Source organism: Pelophylax lessonae (genome assembly GCF_965119305.1).
Source record: "Pelophylax lessonae genome assembly, chromosome: 8".
NCBI classification, from domain to species: Eukaryota; Metazoa; Chordata; class Amphibia; order Anura; family Ranidae; genus Pelophylax; species Pelophylax lessonae.
This window is the reverse complement of record NC_138775.1, coordinates 224,120,565-224,138,830: the sequence shown is the minus strand read 5'-3', so window position 1 is coordinate 224,138,830 and position 18,266 is coordinate 224,120,565. Positions and strand designations below refer to the sequence as shown.

Sequence of the window (18,266 nt, the reverse complement as noted above, 5' to 3'; positions counted from 1 at the left end):
CCGCAGCGCAATAGTGTGAATGGGTTCTCAAACAGCATATAACAACAGCGGTAATATCAGATTAGAAGGAATACATGTTCTCAGTGTATGGGAAGATGTGGGATGCTTACTGACATCAGGAGTTACACATACAGAGAAATGAATGCAATGTAAATATAGTGTAGCGATGTTTAGAGACTCAACTGAATAATAGAATTGAAGGCTGCGCACGCACGGCCAGCTCTCTTCTCAATAAAGAAGAATTGAGAAAAAAATGACAATTGGGTGACATGAAGCTCTGATGTATATTATGCTCCCATTTATAATAGAGAGTAGATGCCTCTACACAATGCAATGCTGTGTTTGCTTTATGCTGTGCCTGCATTTTACAAATAATTCATAAACTGCATGCTATGGTGTGCAGCCTGTGGGTCCTACAGAGTGTTCTCTGCATAACCCTATAGAGAACATTGTGTAATTGGTGGAGATGCCAGTCACATGACATTGACAGCTCAACCGTCTTGGCTTTCCTCCAACTGACTTTTTTTTTCATTAATTTATTTAAAATAGGCTTCATTTGCTTCAGAGACCTGAAGAAAGAGAAGCGCTAAACACATTTGTAATTCACAATGTTGGACTTTATATCCGTATTTTTTTTTTTTTTTACTAAAGCACTGCTGTGGTAGCAGTAAGGCCTTATACCTGCTCTATACTGTAACTGGGCTCCCCAGTGAAAGAATAATTTCCATTTCTACAGAGCGTTGTACCATGTTAGCCATTGATACAACACTCTGTAGAATTGCCTAAAGAACAGGCCAGCATGCTTTGAACACTTGCATGAAAATATACTTAATTAGCCAATAAATGGTATCACCGTACAGAGAAAATTGAACTGTCACTTCTGGCCGTTACAAATTTTACTTCTTATTTCAAACTGTAGTTTGATCATTTACAAATGTTTGGAATTTCTACAGATCTGTTACAGAGTTACTTTATACATATTAATGCCCCGTACACACGTACCGATCAGCCGATTGTAGGCTTGTTAGTATGATGCTTCCGACAGCCGACAGCGCATTTTCGGCCGAACAGAATCTGTGTGCAAGCATTAAAATTTTTGTTGGCCAACACCAGAACGGCCGATTGTTCGCCAGTCAGTACAGATTTCGGCCGACAGACAGCAGATTTGCAAGACTGGGCATGCTCAGAAAAGAAAAAAGACAAGGAAAGTTAACCATCACATGACATCACTTCTGCAGTCGGCTGTTGTTGGCTGACAAAATTCGTGTGCAGTCTTTTGCAGTTTTCAACAGACACGACAGCCCTGGACAAAAGACGGCCGATCGTTCGGCCGACGATCGGTACGTGTGTACGAGGCATAACTGCCCCTAAGAGCTTACAATGGTATGTAGCTGTTATAGGATTTTGTTTTCTAAAGAATGGGAGTTCTTCACGATCTTGGAACTGCTTGTAGAAATAACAGGGAGATTTTTCAGCTTGTTGGAATACACTGGTCAGCCTTAACTTTATGACCACCTAACTAATATTAAGTAGGCCCCCTTTTGCCACTTAAACAGCCCTGACCTATCGAAGGAATAGATGCCAGACCTCTGAAGGTATGCTGTGGTATCTGGCACCAAGCCACCAGTAGCAGTCCTGTAAGTTGCAAGGCATCCATGGTTTGGGCTTGTTTTGCCAGCACATCCCAAAGATGCTCAATAGGATTGAGATCTGGAGAATGTAGAGGCAAAGTCAACACATCAAATTCATTGCTGTGTTCCTCAAATCATTCTTGAACACATTTTCAGTGTGGCAGGGTGCATTATCCAGATAAAACAGGCCACTGCCATCTGGGAATACCATTTCCATGAAGGGGTGTACTTGGTTGGCAACAGTGTTTAGGTAGGGGGTACTTGTCAAATAACATCCACATGAATGGCAGCACCTAAGGTTTCCCAGCAAAACATTGCACACATGCACCACACTGCCTCTGCTGGATTGCCATCTTTCCATAATGCATCCTGGTCCCATATCTTAGGTATCCCATATCTAGGTAAGCATCACACAATCTGCCATCCACATGATGTAAAAGAAAATGTGATTCATTAGACCAGGTCACCTTCTTCCATTGCTTCGTGGTACAGTTCTGATACTCACATGCCAATTGTAGGTCCTTTTGGCTGGGGACACATATCAGCATGGGCACCCTGACTGGTCTGTGGTTACCCAGCCCCATACACAACAAGCTGCGATGCCTATTTTTTCTGCTTTGAACACATTAACTTCATGGACATGTTTACTCGCTGCCTAATATACCCCAGTAGCTGAAGGCACATCCTAAGCAAAGGGCCTACATGACTGGGGTTTGGGCAAATAGGCTAGAGGGCACTAAGGGGTTAAGTATGATAAGGAATAAGAGTAGTTAGAGGACTTACCTTATTGGTGGAGGTTAGGGTGGGGCAGGGTGTGGTCACAGGGGTCTTCTGGTGGGACATGCTGCTTGTAGCATCATTCCAGCAAGGGGACAGCGTAGGGAAAGATTACCCCCCCCCCACCCCCTTTTATTTGCAGTTTTTGTCTGGGGTATCCTTTTTCGGGGTAGGATGGTGTGGGTGTTGTCATGGCAGCGGGCAGGGGTCGCTAGGTTTTTGAAGGCAGGGGATGGTTACGCTCTTTGGAGAGCGAGGGTCTGGGCCCATCTTCGGTATGGGTGTACCTGCCCTAATAAGTGTCTGATTTAATATGGAAGTGGTTAAGCTGGCTGTATCGGCTGGAGTATGGATAAACGTTTGTCCCTGAGCCGGTGTAATTGTGGCTTGGGGGCCCCTGGTGACGCAAGTTGGTGCCAGATACAGCCGGTTGGTCATTTAAGTGTGCCTTCAAAAATCTTAAGACCTATTACAAGAGCAGGTAGCTATATCAGGCTGTTTTTTTTCTAAAAGAATGTTATATGGTATAATGAAGAGATTTGTTAATTACGGTTGTTTAATAAAGGGGCTGCTATGGCCATTAAAACCCAAAATAAAGAGGTGTTGGTGTGATTTTATTTTGGAAAATGGTGGTGGTTGGGTAGGCTATGGCAGCCGCAATATTGGACAATACCCCCAGTCAAGTGTTATTTACTTAACCTGTCATTGTTCATAAAGTTATGGCTGATCAGTGTAAATCTGTGCTAGCAAGCCACTGGCTGAGCCAGGTATAACTTTCTAGAGGGACCTGGAATTACACATAAAACTGATCCAAATTTGAGTGGAAGCCAAATAATCTCTCAATACTTTACCACTTGGAAAAGCTCTTTTGTAGAATCAACCTACCTGTTTATCTGTTGTTAAACGCTGCATGGCAAATACAGAGATGTATAGTAACTAAGTAGAAGTACTTCACTACTGTACTTAAGTACCGAAAGGCAGTATCTGTACTTTCCTAGAGTAGAATTTTTTTCTCCTACTTCCACTTTTACTTCACTACATTTTTTCGATGATTTCAATACTTCTACTCTGATATCTTTTTTTTGTGCTGCATAGTTACTCGTTACTATTATAAAAATTACCACTGCCAGAACAGTAGATGGCAGGTTTCATGAAGCTCAAAACATGTGTATTATCAGCGCATACTAAAATAAATGCTACTGTATGTATAAATAAAAGCTGCATTTGAAATAATAAAAAACAATATGATGTTCAAACTTTTGACTTCTTTCTTTAATAACTACATAACACAGTACTTGTACTTTTACTTTCAGTACTTGAGTAGCAATTTTTTTTTCAAAACTACTGGTACTTTTACTTTCAGTATTTGAGTAGCAAAATTTTTTAAAAAACTACTTGCAATACTTAAGTACAAAACATGTTGAATACTTTAGTACTTCTACTCAAGTCACTTTTTGATTGAGCACTTCCACTTCTACTCAAGTCACTTTTTGATCGAGCACTTGTACTTTTACTCAAGTATGGGTTTCCAGTACTTTATACAACTCTGGGCAAATATTTAAGAGAATTATGAACTACAGACTCTTCTGATAACTACCACTAATCCCTTAAACGTTCATAAGCATTTTCTGATAGGTATTGTTGATTGCTGGGGACTTTATGAAGGTATCAATGGTGGGAATTGGAGCTGTGGGAGACCAGAACGTGCCTAGGACAGGATCTTGATGAAGGGTTGCCAATTTTTTCTGCCAGGTTTACTCTATTCAAGTTTGTAAATGGTAAACAGAAAGTTGTACAAAACCACACATTTATCATTGGAATTGTCATTGTGGTGTCATTACCGTATAAACATTCAATGTAATTAAGCATTTACTGATTGGTATTGCACCTATCTATCTAAATAAACAAGATGTGTTCACATTTACTGTGTGCATTAATGTGTGTCTGCACTGATTTTTTTTTTTTTTTGACCATTGTCTTCTCATCTCCAGCAGGAGCCGAGGAATCCGCACTCATCTGAGCTGTCTATCACAGAAGTCAGATTCGCTCAGTGACTTCTCCACTCTTCAGTATGACGCCAAGCACAATCAGGCACTTAAGTAAGTTGCCACATCCATAAACACTTTCATTTCTGTGCTTTGCGGATGGAGTGTAATTAAGCATGTTGGGTTTCCATAATTATCAAATGTTTTCATCATTTGACTTCAGGTGCAGGCCTGTAGCCAGTTCTTGTTCTGATGAGTAGGGAAGTTATGGGGTCAGGACATGTTTTTGGCCAAAATCCTAATTTCCAGGGCGTAAAATGAAAGATGAGTAAAAACATAGTTGACGAAGGGATTGAGTGCAGTCAGTCTTCATAGGAATCAATGCCAAAATGTTTCTAAAAACAATGATTCACCATTTCAAAATGTTTTAAATTGAATGGTGCAAGTGAATGTATAATTGGCTGTATTAGAAATATGCTGAATGATTCAAAGATCTAAGAATAATGGGAAATCCAAGTGTTAGGCAAACGGTAGCAAATGTGATTCAGTTGGTATGAAGCGGAGACTAATCTTTCCGGGCCAAAGGCTTTTAAAAATGCACCAAATCTTTAGACAGGTCATAGATGAATCAGGGAATAGTGAACAAATGTCAATTTGCCATTTTATACCCCTTAGAGCTGGTTAAATTATAATTTCATCCTTAATGTTGCCCTCAAAATTCTAGAGGGCAGTACAGTGGTTTAGTGGTTAGCACTTTCGCCTAGTAGCGAAAGGATCGCTGGTTTGGATCCCAACCCTGGTACTACCTGTCTGGAGTTTGCATATTCTCCCTGTGCCTGAGTGGGTTTCCTCCCACATGCCAAAGACATGCTAGTAGCTTAATTGGCTCCTGTCTAAATTGGACCTAGTATGTGTATGTATGAATGTGAGTTAGGGACCTTAGATTGTAAGCTCCTTGAGGGTAGGGACTGATGTGAATGTACAATGTAAATTTAAAGCACTGCATAAATTGACAGCACTATATAAGTACCTACAATAAATTGTGTCAGGTTCCAGTATTACTAAAGTTTAACTAGTTCTGGACCGGAAGGATTTGCCCCCTTAATGACCAGCCCATTTTTTGCGATTCAGCACTGCGTTATTTTAACGGAAAATTTCCCTGTCGTGCGACACTGTACCAAAATAAAATTGATGTCCTTTTTTCCCCAAAAATAGAGCTTTCTTTTAGTGGTATGTGATCACCTGCGATTTTTATTTTTTGCGCTATAAACAAAAAAAGAGCGACAATTCTGAAAAAAAAAAACAATATTTTTCACATTCTGATATATAACATTCCCCCCCCCCCAAAAAAAAAATTAAAAATCAAATTTTTTCATCCTTCTAGGCCAATTTCTATTCTGCTGCTTATTTTTGGTAAAAAAAAATCACAATAAGCGTATTTTGATCGGTTTGCACAAAAGTTATCGCGTCTACAAACTAGGGGAAAGATTTATGTCATTTTTATTTATTTATTTTTTTTTTTACTAGTAATGGCGGCGATCTGTGATTTTTAGCAAGACTGTGACATTGCGGCGGACAGATCGGACCCCTAACTGACCTTTTTGACACTTTTGGGGGGACCAGTGACATTACTACAGTAATCAGTGCTAAAAATATGCACTGTTACTGTCATGATGACACTGACAGGGAAGGGGTTAACCTAGTAGGTGATCAAAGGGTTAAATCTGAGCCTAGGGGAGTGTTTACTAACTGTGGGGGGGAAGGGCTTGGGAAATTACTATAGAGACCTGTGATCCTATATAGAAGGATCACAGGTGTTCTGTGATCATTTCAGAGAGAAGAACGGTCTCTCTCAGCGGGGAGCGGTCTCTGATGGCTGGTGGCAATTGCGGCCACCGGCCCTGTGCATCTGCAGCCCAGCTGCCTAGTGGTGGCGGGAGTACACCGTCGCCGGCATGCTCTCGCTCCCCCAGCACCACGCGCGACCGACGTAGTACTACTCTGGTTCGCGCAGCTGAGCCAGCCTGCCGCAGTAAAACTGCAGCGGGTGGTCGGTCGGCAAGTGGTTAAAGTATAGCTAAAGACAAATTATGTTTTTTTTTTTTCAGTTTCAGTAGACTGGTAAGGGGATAAAACCACAGCCTGGGTATATTACAGCCTGGGTCACCTTTAGTGAGATTCACTGTCTCTAATTGTCCAGATCACCAATGCCACCAGGAATGAAAGCGAGGGTAAATTCAAAATTTTGAGTCACCACAAGAACAGAATTAGAAGGAAAGTCAAGAGGGGAGAGAGGATTTCCCTCACCAATGATCACCAATGCGACCAGGAATGAAAGTGAGGGTAAATGCAAAATTTTGAGTCACCACAAGAACAAAATTAGAAGGAAAGTCAAGAGGGGAGAGAGGATTTCCCTCATATTAAAATATAATTATCTAACTTCTTGTTGAGTCTACAGGACAAGAAGTAATGGGATATCTCCCTAATAAGACACAAGTTGCAAATACAAATTGACAGTGAATTTAACCTTCTATACCAGGGATCCTCAAACTACGGCCCTCCAGCTGTTGGGGAACTACACATCCAATGAGGTGTTGTAAAACTCTGACATTCACAGACATGACTAGGCATGATGGGAATTGTAGTTCCAAAACAACTGGAGGGCCATAATTTGAAGACCCCTGTTACTTTTGATATTCTGTCAAAAATAAAGTTTTGGCCTCTGTCCTCAGTATCAATTCTCAGGCTCTTGTGTCTTGTCCTGTGTAATGCCATCCTCTATGGCAGGGGTGTATAAACTATGGCCCTCCAGTTGTTCAGGAACTACAATTCCCATCATGCCTAGTCATGTCTGTGAATGTCAGAGTTTTACAATGCCTCTTGGGATGTGTAGTTCTGGAACAGCTGGAGGGCCGTAGTTTGAGGATCCCTGCTCTATGGCCTGGGAAATCATAAACACAGCTTTAGTATCTAGTATGTATCTTTAACTTTAAGCATATCAATGACTACAGGCTCAGCACTTCATTCACCCTGACCACTTTCAAACCTTTAGTCAATTAGAAGTGAAAAATAATAATAAAGTGTTCCATCATTGCTTAGGTTGCAGTCTGCAGCCTGTGCCAAACATAGACTATGACAGTATTGGCTCTAGGTGAGAAAACAGTTTTGCACCCCAACCCCCACACACCTTGGAATTACATTGATAAGTAATGCAATAGGCACAGATAAGCTGCACCATTTGCATTGTCTGTACAGGCTTGCTACATTAGACACCAAGTGCATCTTCCCTTTTAAAGTGACAGTTGCACAACTTTCACCAATTGTACTATCTACTTGGCTAACTACAGGAGAAGAGAAAGGTTCTAGCTAAGCTACCCTGGCCCTGGGATCCTGCCTAGGTTGTCTTGTGACTAATATATTTAAAAAGAACCCTGCTACAAGAACATGTAAGGCAGGGGTGTCATACTCAATTTAATCGTGGGCCGCATCAGCATCATGATTGCCCTTCAAAAGGACAGGTTGTATCTGTAAGAATAGATGTCCAGAGCATCCCCTACCCTTACATCAGACATCAAGAGCCTCTCCACCATGAGAAATTGAGTCCCCCATCCTCCCTTACGTCATAGTGCAGCCCCCTTATCTGGTGCTGCTACTGGGAAGAAGCTGTAGGTGTTGCTGGAAAGCAAAAAGTACAGGGACTGGAGAAGGACCAGAAGAGGGCTGGAGCTGCAGGAGAGGTGCAAGGGCCACATGAAATGGCCTGGAGGGCCGGATTTGGCCCGCAGGCCTTGTGTTTGACACATGTGATGTAAGGGCTCTCATTGCTGACACCCCCTCCCAAAACACTAGATTCTTGGATGTCATTCTGGTCAAGCAGATAGGGACACTTGTTTCTCCATTTTCATGCTTGTTTTGAGTCAGACAAGGTATTGATAGCAGAGACAGCCAAGTAACTAGCATTTTCTGAAATAGGTCAGCTATAGCAATCATCATTCTTGCCTCATTACAGGTTTCCTGTAAGTTCCTGTCATGCCTTTCCAGTGACTATTTCTTGGGTACCAGTCCAGACATTGTTCAGTGTTAACATGATAGAATCCAGTAATATAGCAAATGTACTGAATGTCACTGAGCCCATGGTCCCTGCAGCTACAAGAGGGCCCTGATTCAAGAATTGCTGCCTTATGCTTACTCACCAGAGATTCGACAAGAGGCAGATGGGTGCCATGCTTTACATAATGTAGAAAAATTAGACAAATGAGCTAACAGCAATGATATGCAATGGGATTTCACTTTTCCTCCGTTTAAAGCTGTCAGTTCAATTAAAATGATTGCTGATTAGTTGCTTTGTGCATTCCTCATTGACAATTACCCATCCAAAAATGCAGCCAGAGAGATGTAGGCAGAAATTAAGAAGCATTAGTGAGATATGAAATGGTGGTTAGACATTGCACTAATGTACAGCAATTATTGCAACAATATGTGCGGCGCTAATATAGTGATTGAAAAATAAATGTGCGTAGAATCACAAATAAACAATAAATGATTGATAATAAATATCAGTGACTGTTATTGCCACAAAAATATAGTGTAACTATATAAGTGATAAAACATAGTGCATATAATAAAATGAACTACATAACAGTGCAAGGGTACATTTTGAGTGTACCGTGACACTATTTTTGAAGTACGTGTAAAGAAAAGGAGAGAATAAAAAAGTCCATGAATTAAAAAGTCCAAGCCAGTGTAGAAACTTCAATGTGTGATCCAAGTAAATGCTGAATAACACTAAGAATAAATCAACCACCACCAACTTCAGGGAGGCTTACTGGAACAAGTGAACCCAGTTTAGCATATGCTTATTGGGTCAACAGAGGCTGTGGTGTATATACACCTAGTAGGGAAGGGGAGAAGGTAGTTTAAATCTCTCCCACCACATTCCACTCTACTCTCCATACACCCGAATGCTCCACATCCACCCTCAATGGAATCAGCTCAATAGGGGATCTGCAGAATCTCAGTTAAGCATGGATAAAATCTTCTCCAATTAAGCTCAATTAATAGATTATCCAAAGGAAAAAGACAAAAAGCCTCCACATAGTGTAAAACTATACAATAAAAAAAGTTTATTAAAGGTTAAGAACACTTACAATTAGGTAGATAAAAAAGCGCTTTCAATTTTGCATTCTGTAGAGAGTATGGATACGCAATGGCACAAACGGAGCTCGACCCGACGTGTTTCGTCTACTAAGACATCATCTGTGATATGAGACCATTCTCATTATTGCGTTTTTAAAGAATGTGACTACAAATTAGGACAGATTACCTGTAGCACCACGGACATGAATATAAACATGTCTGCTGTGTATAAAACAAACAAAATGGCGTTGATGCGTGAGTGCCAAGCCTCTCTTTCAATATGAAGCGCACATGGTAAACACCAAAAAAATGGTGTCGTGCGTGACTGCCAAGCCTCACTTTTGATGTGACGTGCACATGACAAACACCGACATTACCACCGGACTTCCAGGTACCTAAGACCGGAACTCCAGATACTCAAGCCTCTATTTGGAGATTTGGAGCAGAAGGAACGGTGTGTCAAGCCTCTTTACAGACTATGAAGCGCTCGCGTACTTCCTCGCTTCCTCATTCAGGCCTCATTGTAGTTACAAGGGAAAAACATGATTGCCCAAGCGCCAACAGCAAGCAAGATCCGATGATATAATGCAAAGAGCAAACATCAATTGATGACTCACATCAAGAGCCACCACTTAAAAAAATGGAGTGGTGGCTGGACCTCAGGCATATATCGGTAGCTCTACGGCTGTCTCACGTCACACCCGTCATCAGGATCCTGCTTGTTTACACTGTATTGTCAGATCAGTGTTTTTCTGTGTTAAGCTCCATGTACACGGGACGTTAAAAAAAAACGTGCTGCAAAGCAAGTTCTGACGCCGGGAGAAAGCAGCTGTTAAATGTGCTTTCAGTAGCTTTTTCCATTGGCGTTATTGCACGTTTGGCCACGTTGCTTTTAGCAGCGTGTTTTCTGCCTCCATTCAAAATCAATGGTTCCCTATGGGAGCCTATTGATTTGAATGGAAGTCGCACCGCAAGTCGGATCAGGATGATCCGACTTGTGGCGCGACTTGCGCTGTGAGAATCTTAAGGGGGAACTCCACGCCAAAAATGGGAAAAAAACGGCGTGGGGGTCCCCCCCAGGTTCCAAGCCAGGCCCTTGGGGTCCGGTATGGAATTTGAGGGTAGCCCCAGGCCGAAAAAACGGCGTGGGGTCCCCCCCAAAATCAATACCAGACCTTTATCCGAGCATGCAGCACGGTAGTGCAGGAAGGGGGAGGGGACGAGCGAGCGGCCCCACCCCCCCTGGACCATACCAGGCCACATGCCCTCAACATGGGGGGGTGTTGGTGCTTTGGGGCAGGGGGAGCTCTGCACCCCCCACCTCAAAGCACCTTGCCCCCATGTTGATGAGGACAAGGGCCTCATCCCCACAACCCTGGCTGGTGGTTGTGGGGGTCTGCGGGCAGGGGGCTCATCGGAATCTGGAAGCCCCCTTTAACAAGGGTGCCCCCCAGATCCCGGACCCCCTCCCTATGTGAATGGGTATGGGGGTACACTGTACCCCTACCCATTCACCCTATAAAAGGCAGTGTATGTAAATAATGACAGGAGACGTTTTGGAAAGTTTATTAAAAATCTTCATCCGGTCTTCTCCTGCTCTGGTCTTCTCCCTCTCTGGTCTTCTGCTCTTTTACATGACCCTCATCACAAAGGTCATATAGCATATGTATCACAGGCAAATGGGATCCTCCACTCCTTAGTCTCAGCACATAACAACCGATCGTCACCTCATAATCATAGGGCCCAAAAAAAGGAAACAGAACACCTCCTCATAGTGTAACCTGTCTTAAAACTTTATTTGGCCCAAATGCAATGTAAATGACTTACAAGATCACCGCAGATAGTAGGCGTTGTGTGTCACTCTCCTCCGATGGTTCGATGCTGCTGCATCCCACCGACAAGATGGCCGCCGTGTCTCTTCCGCGTGTGGCGCGCGTCGCCGTAGGCTCCAACGTATGTTCATCACGTTCGGTCACGTTTGGTCACGTTCGGCCGCGTTTCTGCGTTTCAAACGCCAGGAAACACACGTTCGAACGCAAATAATTGCGTTCCAAAAACCGTCCCTGAACTCAACTGCCTGCAAATGACTGTAAACGACCCTGTGTACATGGACAGATAAGATAAAATGTAGATGGGTTCGGGGGCTTCTAAAAAAAATGCCCAACTGCTCCTAAACGGCCATTTACAACGTCCCGTGTACATGGAGCCTTAGCATTGTTTTTATATTCAATTTTATTTACATCCATACTATACTATGAGCCCTTCCTTTTTATTTGGATCCATATATGTGTGGCATGTTGAGACATACATCCTTCTGGAGGAGGACTCCTGCAGCGGTTGGTTCAGATTTTGAGGTTTTCCGTGACTGAGAGACCCACAGATTTATATGCTATTGCTGTCCCATAATGTAGACAGCATATAGCTCTAGTGAGTGCGAGTATTACCTATAAGGTGGACGATACACTTGCATGAGTGCTTATTGCTTTATCATCGCAGCACCGGGACACTTTATTGAACCTGCACATGAATGATTTTTTCGGACTTTATTATTGTGTAATTTTTATTGTTTACCAATTCAGCACTGGGACACTTTATTGAATTTGCACATTACCAATTTTTTTTATATTGTTTATATTAGAATAATTGAGCGCTGCAACATTTTTACTCATATGCTAAACTGGGTTCACTTGTTCCTGTAAGCCTCCTTGAAGTTGGTGGTGGTTGATTTATTCTAATGCCCCATACACACGTGCAGATTATCTGAAGACTTTTGTCTGCAGACTTACCAAAACCATATAATATGAGGTCAAACCTAAACACTTTCAATTTGTATGCAATCCGGCAGGCCCTTGCACTACATAGAAAAGGTAAATCTGAAGACAAAATTCTTCAGATAATCTGCACGTGTGTACGGGGCATTAGTGTTATTCAGCATTTACTTGGATCACACATTGAAGATTCACGTTTGTACACCGGCTTGGACCTTTTAATTCATGGACTTTATTCCTTTCACCTTTTCTATTCAAGTACTTCAAAAATAGTGTCAAGGAACACTCAATGTACCATTGTACTGTTATGTAGTTCACTCTATTATATGCACTATGTTTTATCACTTTCGTATCTCACAAAAGTAAGTACACCCCTCACATTTTTGTAAATATTTTATTATATCTTTTCATGTAACAACACTAAAGAAATTACACTTTGCTACAATGTAAAGTAGTGAGTGTACAACTTGTATAACAGTGTAAATTTGCTGTCCACTCAAAACAACTCAACACACAGCCATTAATGTCTAAACTGCTGGCAACCAAATTGAGTACACCCCTAAGTTAAAATGTCCAAATTACACCCAAAGTGTCAATATATTGTGTGGCTACCATTATTTTCCAGCACTGTCTTAACCCTCTTGGGCATGGAGTTCACCAGTGCTTCACAGCTCAACTGCTCAATAGAGTTTAGGTCTGGAGACATGCTTGGCCAGTCCATCACCTTTAGCCTCTGATTCTTTAGCAAGGCAGTGGTCGTCTTGGAGGTGTATTTGGGGTCGTTATCATGTTGGAATACTGCCCTGCGCCCCAGTCTCCGAAGGGAGGGGATCATGCTCTGCTTCAGTATGTCACAGTACATGTTGGCATTCATGGTTCCCTTAAATGAACTGTACCTCCCCAGTGCCAGCAGCATTCATGCAGCCCCAGACCATGACACTCCCACCACCATGCTTGACTGTAGGCAGGACACACTTTACTTTGCACTCCTCACCTGGTTGCCGCCACACACGCTTGACACCAGCTGAACCAAATAAGTTTATCTTGGTCTTATCAGACCACAGAACATTGTTCCAGTAATCCATGCCCTTAGTCTGCTTGTCTCAGCAAAGTGTTTGCAGGCTTTCTTGTACATCATCTTTAGAAGAGGCTTCCTTCTGGGACGACAGCCATGCAGACCGATTTGATGCAGTGTGTGGCGTATTGGTCTGAGCACTGACAGGCTAAACCTTCACCCTTTCAACCTCTGCAGCAATGCTGGCAGCACTCATACGTCTATTTCCCAAAGACAACCTCTGGATATGATGCTGAGCACGTGCACTCAACTTCTTTGGTTGACCATGTTGAGGCCTATTCTGAGTGGAACCTGTCATGTTAAACTGCTGTATGGTCTTGGCCACTGTGCTGCAGCTCAATTTCAGGGTCTTGGCAATCTTCTCTTTTAGCCTAGGCCATCTTTATGTAGAGCAACAGTTTCTTTTCAGATCCTCAGAGAGTTCTTTCCCATGAGGTGCCATATTTAACTTCCAGTGACCAGTATGAGAGAGTGAGAGTAATAACACCAAATGTATCACACCTGCTCCCCATTCAAACCTTAGACCTTGTACTAATGAGTCACATGACACCGGGGAGGGAAAATGGCTAATTGGGCCCAATTTGGACATTTTAATTTAGGGGTGTGCTCACTTTTGTTGCCAGCGGTTTAGACATTAATGGCTGTGTGTTGAGTTATTTTGAGGGGACAGCAAATTTACACTGTTATACAAGCTGTACACTCACTACTTTACATTGTAGCAAAGTGTCATTTCTTCAGTGTTGTGACATGAAAAGATATAATAAAATATTTACAAAAATGTGAGGGGTGTACTTACTTTTGTGAGATACTGTTGGTGATTTCTCTTAATATTCACCCTAGATACCTTAAATGTATATGTATATCATAAGTCCCTGACTTATTGGCTAAATCTAGTCTGTTCTATGCAAAATAAAGCAGAGCTCTGGAGAATGTTTTATCCTGTTAAAGAAGACACGTGCAACCACTGCTCAGTCTAAAACATTCTTAACTTTATTTGCAAAGCGGGGTAACTATTATACACAGTATTGAACAGGGAATACAGTTGGGAGGGGGAGTGGATACTCTCAGGAAGAGTCAAGTTCTCACAAAAGTTGAACAATGGGTTAATACAGAATGTTCGTTAGAAATTGCAAAATACGCCTTGTCTAGACCCTATAGCTCAACTTAGAATAAAAGGAAGCAGAATGTGTTAGGTACAAAGGAAGTGGGGATGTATCTGTATCTTGAAGTGTCAGAACATATCGGGTGATTTACTTAGGTCATTGTTCATGTTTAACTAAAGACTTAAAGTAACCTTAACTGAAACAAGTCATTACAAGTCACAGTTGTAAGAAAGAAAATGGTGTTACACAGGTCAAGCTAGAAAATGGTTGCCAGCAACTAGAAAGAGGTCCTGTCGTTCCCCTTCAATCCCCTCTAAAAAATCATAATTTCATATGCATGATTTTTCTCCTTATCCTTTATACGGTGTCATCAGAGGACACAAGGCCTCTCTGGAAAGGAATAGCAGGTTAGGCGACAATGTCCTTTGTTTCCTTAGTATAATCAAATAAGGACCTAAACCTGCCCACCTAAATGGTAGACTTAGCTTTCTTAGCTTTATAAAACTTTACGTATTCCTGGTAATCGAAAGGGGTTTGGGTTTGTTGGATCAGAACACCTTGTCTAGCTGTTAGAAATGTTTCAACATTTTCAGCATCTCTGTTAAAGTACAAACTTACATAAGATCCCCCTCTGCTAGCTGAGTCTGGGTTCTTTGTGGTTTTAGCGATTAAACACACAATAAGCTTAAAAAATGCATATAAAAATAATAGAAAAAGTAAAATCATCACAATCATCATAGCAATGTCTTTTAACCAGGAAAACATCCCTCCAAAACCAAAACCTCCCATACCTACAAAGGGATCCCAGCTTTTAGCAATGTTACGGGCCTCTTCTTGCAACTTATTGACCTCCTTTCTGTGTTGGGCAATTATGTCATAATAATTTGGCACTTCCAAAGTGGTATTGTATATCCAAGTGCAACATTCATAGTCCTCAGTATGCTCTGCTCACAGAGGCCAGTCAATGCAGCACTCATACTTTCTATAGCTAGATCATGTAATTCTAACTTCTTCCTAATGGCCCTTTGTTCAAGATTTAGCAATTTAATATCATCTGAATTCTTTTCCATTACCTCATCAATGATTCCAGAATAATTATTAAATTTTTTCATCATATCGATTGACCATCCAGTCCAGGAAGGGAGCCACGCCCACGCGAGGTCTCCTGTGCTAAACAGATCTCTTTTGATTCTATGTCTCAAGGGGTATCTTGGATGTGCACTTGCTTCAAGCATGTGCCCATTGTTGTCATTATCCACAACTCCCATAATTGGGACCACTGAAGCTAAATTACACCACCGTGAGACATGAAGGGGGACCCAGGGGTAACATTCCTTCCCACAACATACATATATACTCTTTCCCAGTGCAAAGGGTCTTTGGGAAATATATTCTTGTAGGCGTCTATTCTGTACTGCGGTCACAAGGTGGTCCAGTACTCTTTGTATGTCTCTAGAGAAATTCTGGTAATTACTCATTATGGTCTTATTTAAACTAGGACTTGATATGTCAAACAGGGAACATGAGTCTCCTGGTGGGACTTGGCAGGAAGTAATATTAAGAATTGACTTTTTGCAAATAGAAGGGTTAACACGTGTGTTATTTCCCAGGCTGAAACACCAGTCTGGGAAATGGCTTCTACCATCTACTGGCAAGGTGATATTATTATTACTTGGCACATTAGTTAAAGTAGCAGAGGTCTCTTTAAGAAACTGGGTAATATTCAAAGGGACAGCAATAAGAGGGATGCGGGCTGTTTCTGGATGGAGTTTGCTACATATCCAACATTTCTCAAAACCTGACTTCCTTGCATAAGCATATTTAAATTTTGTTAATAACATTTCACTATGAAAAGTGGGTGGATTCTCATCTACATTATGCTCAATACTCAATTCTCTCTTTATTCTATTATGTGTCTCATTTGCAGGGTATGGTCCGCATATACTTCTCATGACACCCAAATCTTCAGGGTGATAGATGCAGTTAGTAACAGTCCATACAAGGGAAAACACTGAAAATGGAATCAGGATTATCAGCAGCCATAGCTTGGCTGAGTCCGGTGCAACTGGAAAAGTCATTTTCTACAGGGTCTGGGCGGTTTGCCCCTGTCAGTACCCCCTTTTCTTGACTCTCCTGTTCAAGGTCAGGGCAATCTGCCCCCGTTAGTACCTCTCTTGCTTCTGGATCCTCCTGTTCAAGGTCAGGGCGGTCTGCCCCCGTTAGTACCTTCTTGCTTGCTTCTGGATCCTCTGGCTCAGGTCCTGTCTGCACCAACTTCACTCTAGTGGCATGGATCCAAGTAGGGCTGTGTTTGGTCAAGACAGCGGTCCTGGTAACTGCTACCACAGTGGTCTCTGGGCCGTAGGCGAAATCCTTTTGTTTCTTTCCTTTGGGCAGCAGCTTCATCACCACTACGTCTCCTTCTCTGAAGGGATGGGTATTTTCCTGTAAAAAGAAAAGAAAAGGTGCGAGCAACTTTTCGTTCCATTCCACTTGATTCTTAAGTTTCAATTACTCTTTTCTCAATTCGTCTTTATTTGCGCTATTCATTCTTTCCATTATACCTGAACTCTGCGGATAATAATCTATTTTCAAGATTTTAACTAGTTCCTGGCATATTTTTGATATGAAAGCTGGAGTATAATTAAGCCTAATTCAAGGCAGGCACCCCCATCCAGGAATAATCTCCTGATTGAGAATGTGTGCCACCGTGTGGTCATCTCCCTTTTTGTGGTCCTAAAAGCTTCCACTCATCTGCTGAACACGTCCACTATTTGACTAAAAAGAACTCTTATTTCTTCCCTGCTTTGGGCCTATATGTGAAATCTATTTGTAGATGTGTGAATGGGTTTGATGGGTATTGGAGATGCTCATGTTTGGATTGTTTGTTCCTAATACAGGTGATGCATCTAGCAACATATGCTTGCACTAAACTGTCAGTAATACTTCATATGTTCTTTCCCACCCCCTGTGTCCTATTCCATAATACTAGGCAATAAACAGTGGGGTGCTAGCTGCGGGGATACACACAAGAGCTCCCCTCTTTTAGAAAAAGGCGATTCTCAACTTTTTCTAAAACATCACCTAAGTCCTTAAAACTTGTTCTGTAGTATGTGTTTGTAGCTTCAATAATGTGTGATCTTTTGGCTTGGAGCAGGAAATTAACTACAAAAACATCCTCTGCTCCCTCTATGGCTGCCTATATATTATGTTGTGGTGTAACACAACCTTTAATATCAGTAGCCCATTTAAAACTAGTACATTTCCTTACACGAGGGGAAAAGAGGGGGGGAGGTCACTTCTGCAAATGAACGGTCTCAGCATTCCCATACATATGCAATTATTTTTATAGATTTTTTTAGAAGTTTTGCCATTTATACATTTGTGCCCATCTTGTATGAGCTTAGTAATAATGAATAAAAACACTATTTTACTAAAAAAAAAAAAAAAATTAAAAAATGGCTGCTGTCGGCAGGATATTTTGAAGTTATTTTTTATAGAATTATAGATAATGAAAAATTATATTTTGCAAATGACCCCCTATATGAAGGGGAGCCTTCCTGCAAAATTTTGAAAATTGGCTACTTGCCAAGAAACCGTTCAAATGTCATATTCCTGTTATAGCTATGGAATTTATTTTTGGACAGAAAGAGTTACCGCAATTAGTGTGACCATTGGACCCTGTTGGCACAGAGCCAAAAGTTTCAAATCAGATTAACTTTTTATCTGATTATAGTTCTTGAATGATATTTTAGGGGTACCCTCTATTGAAAGAAGGGAACCTCTGGCCA

General features: G+C 41.7%; 1 protein-coding gene across 4 annotated transcripts in view; it reads left to right on the top strand.

Moving 5' to 3' along the window:
- The window catches only part of LOC309562386 (regulator of G-protein signaling 8-like), an 85,969-nt gene that overhangs the window by 33,685 nt on the left and 34,018 nt on the right, over positions 1-18,266 (top strand). For 2 of the 4 annotated variants that reach the window (XM_082266583.1, XM_082266585.1), the window contains exon 2: positions 4,400-4,507. In XM_082266583.1, coding sequence (XP_082122709.1) covers positions 4,400-4,507 — 108 coding nt within the window. The remainder of the gene's footprint in view (positions 1-4,399; positions 4,508-18,266) is intronic. The other 2 variants (XM_082266584.1, XM_082266586.1) reach the window with 1 other exon arrangement.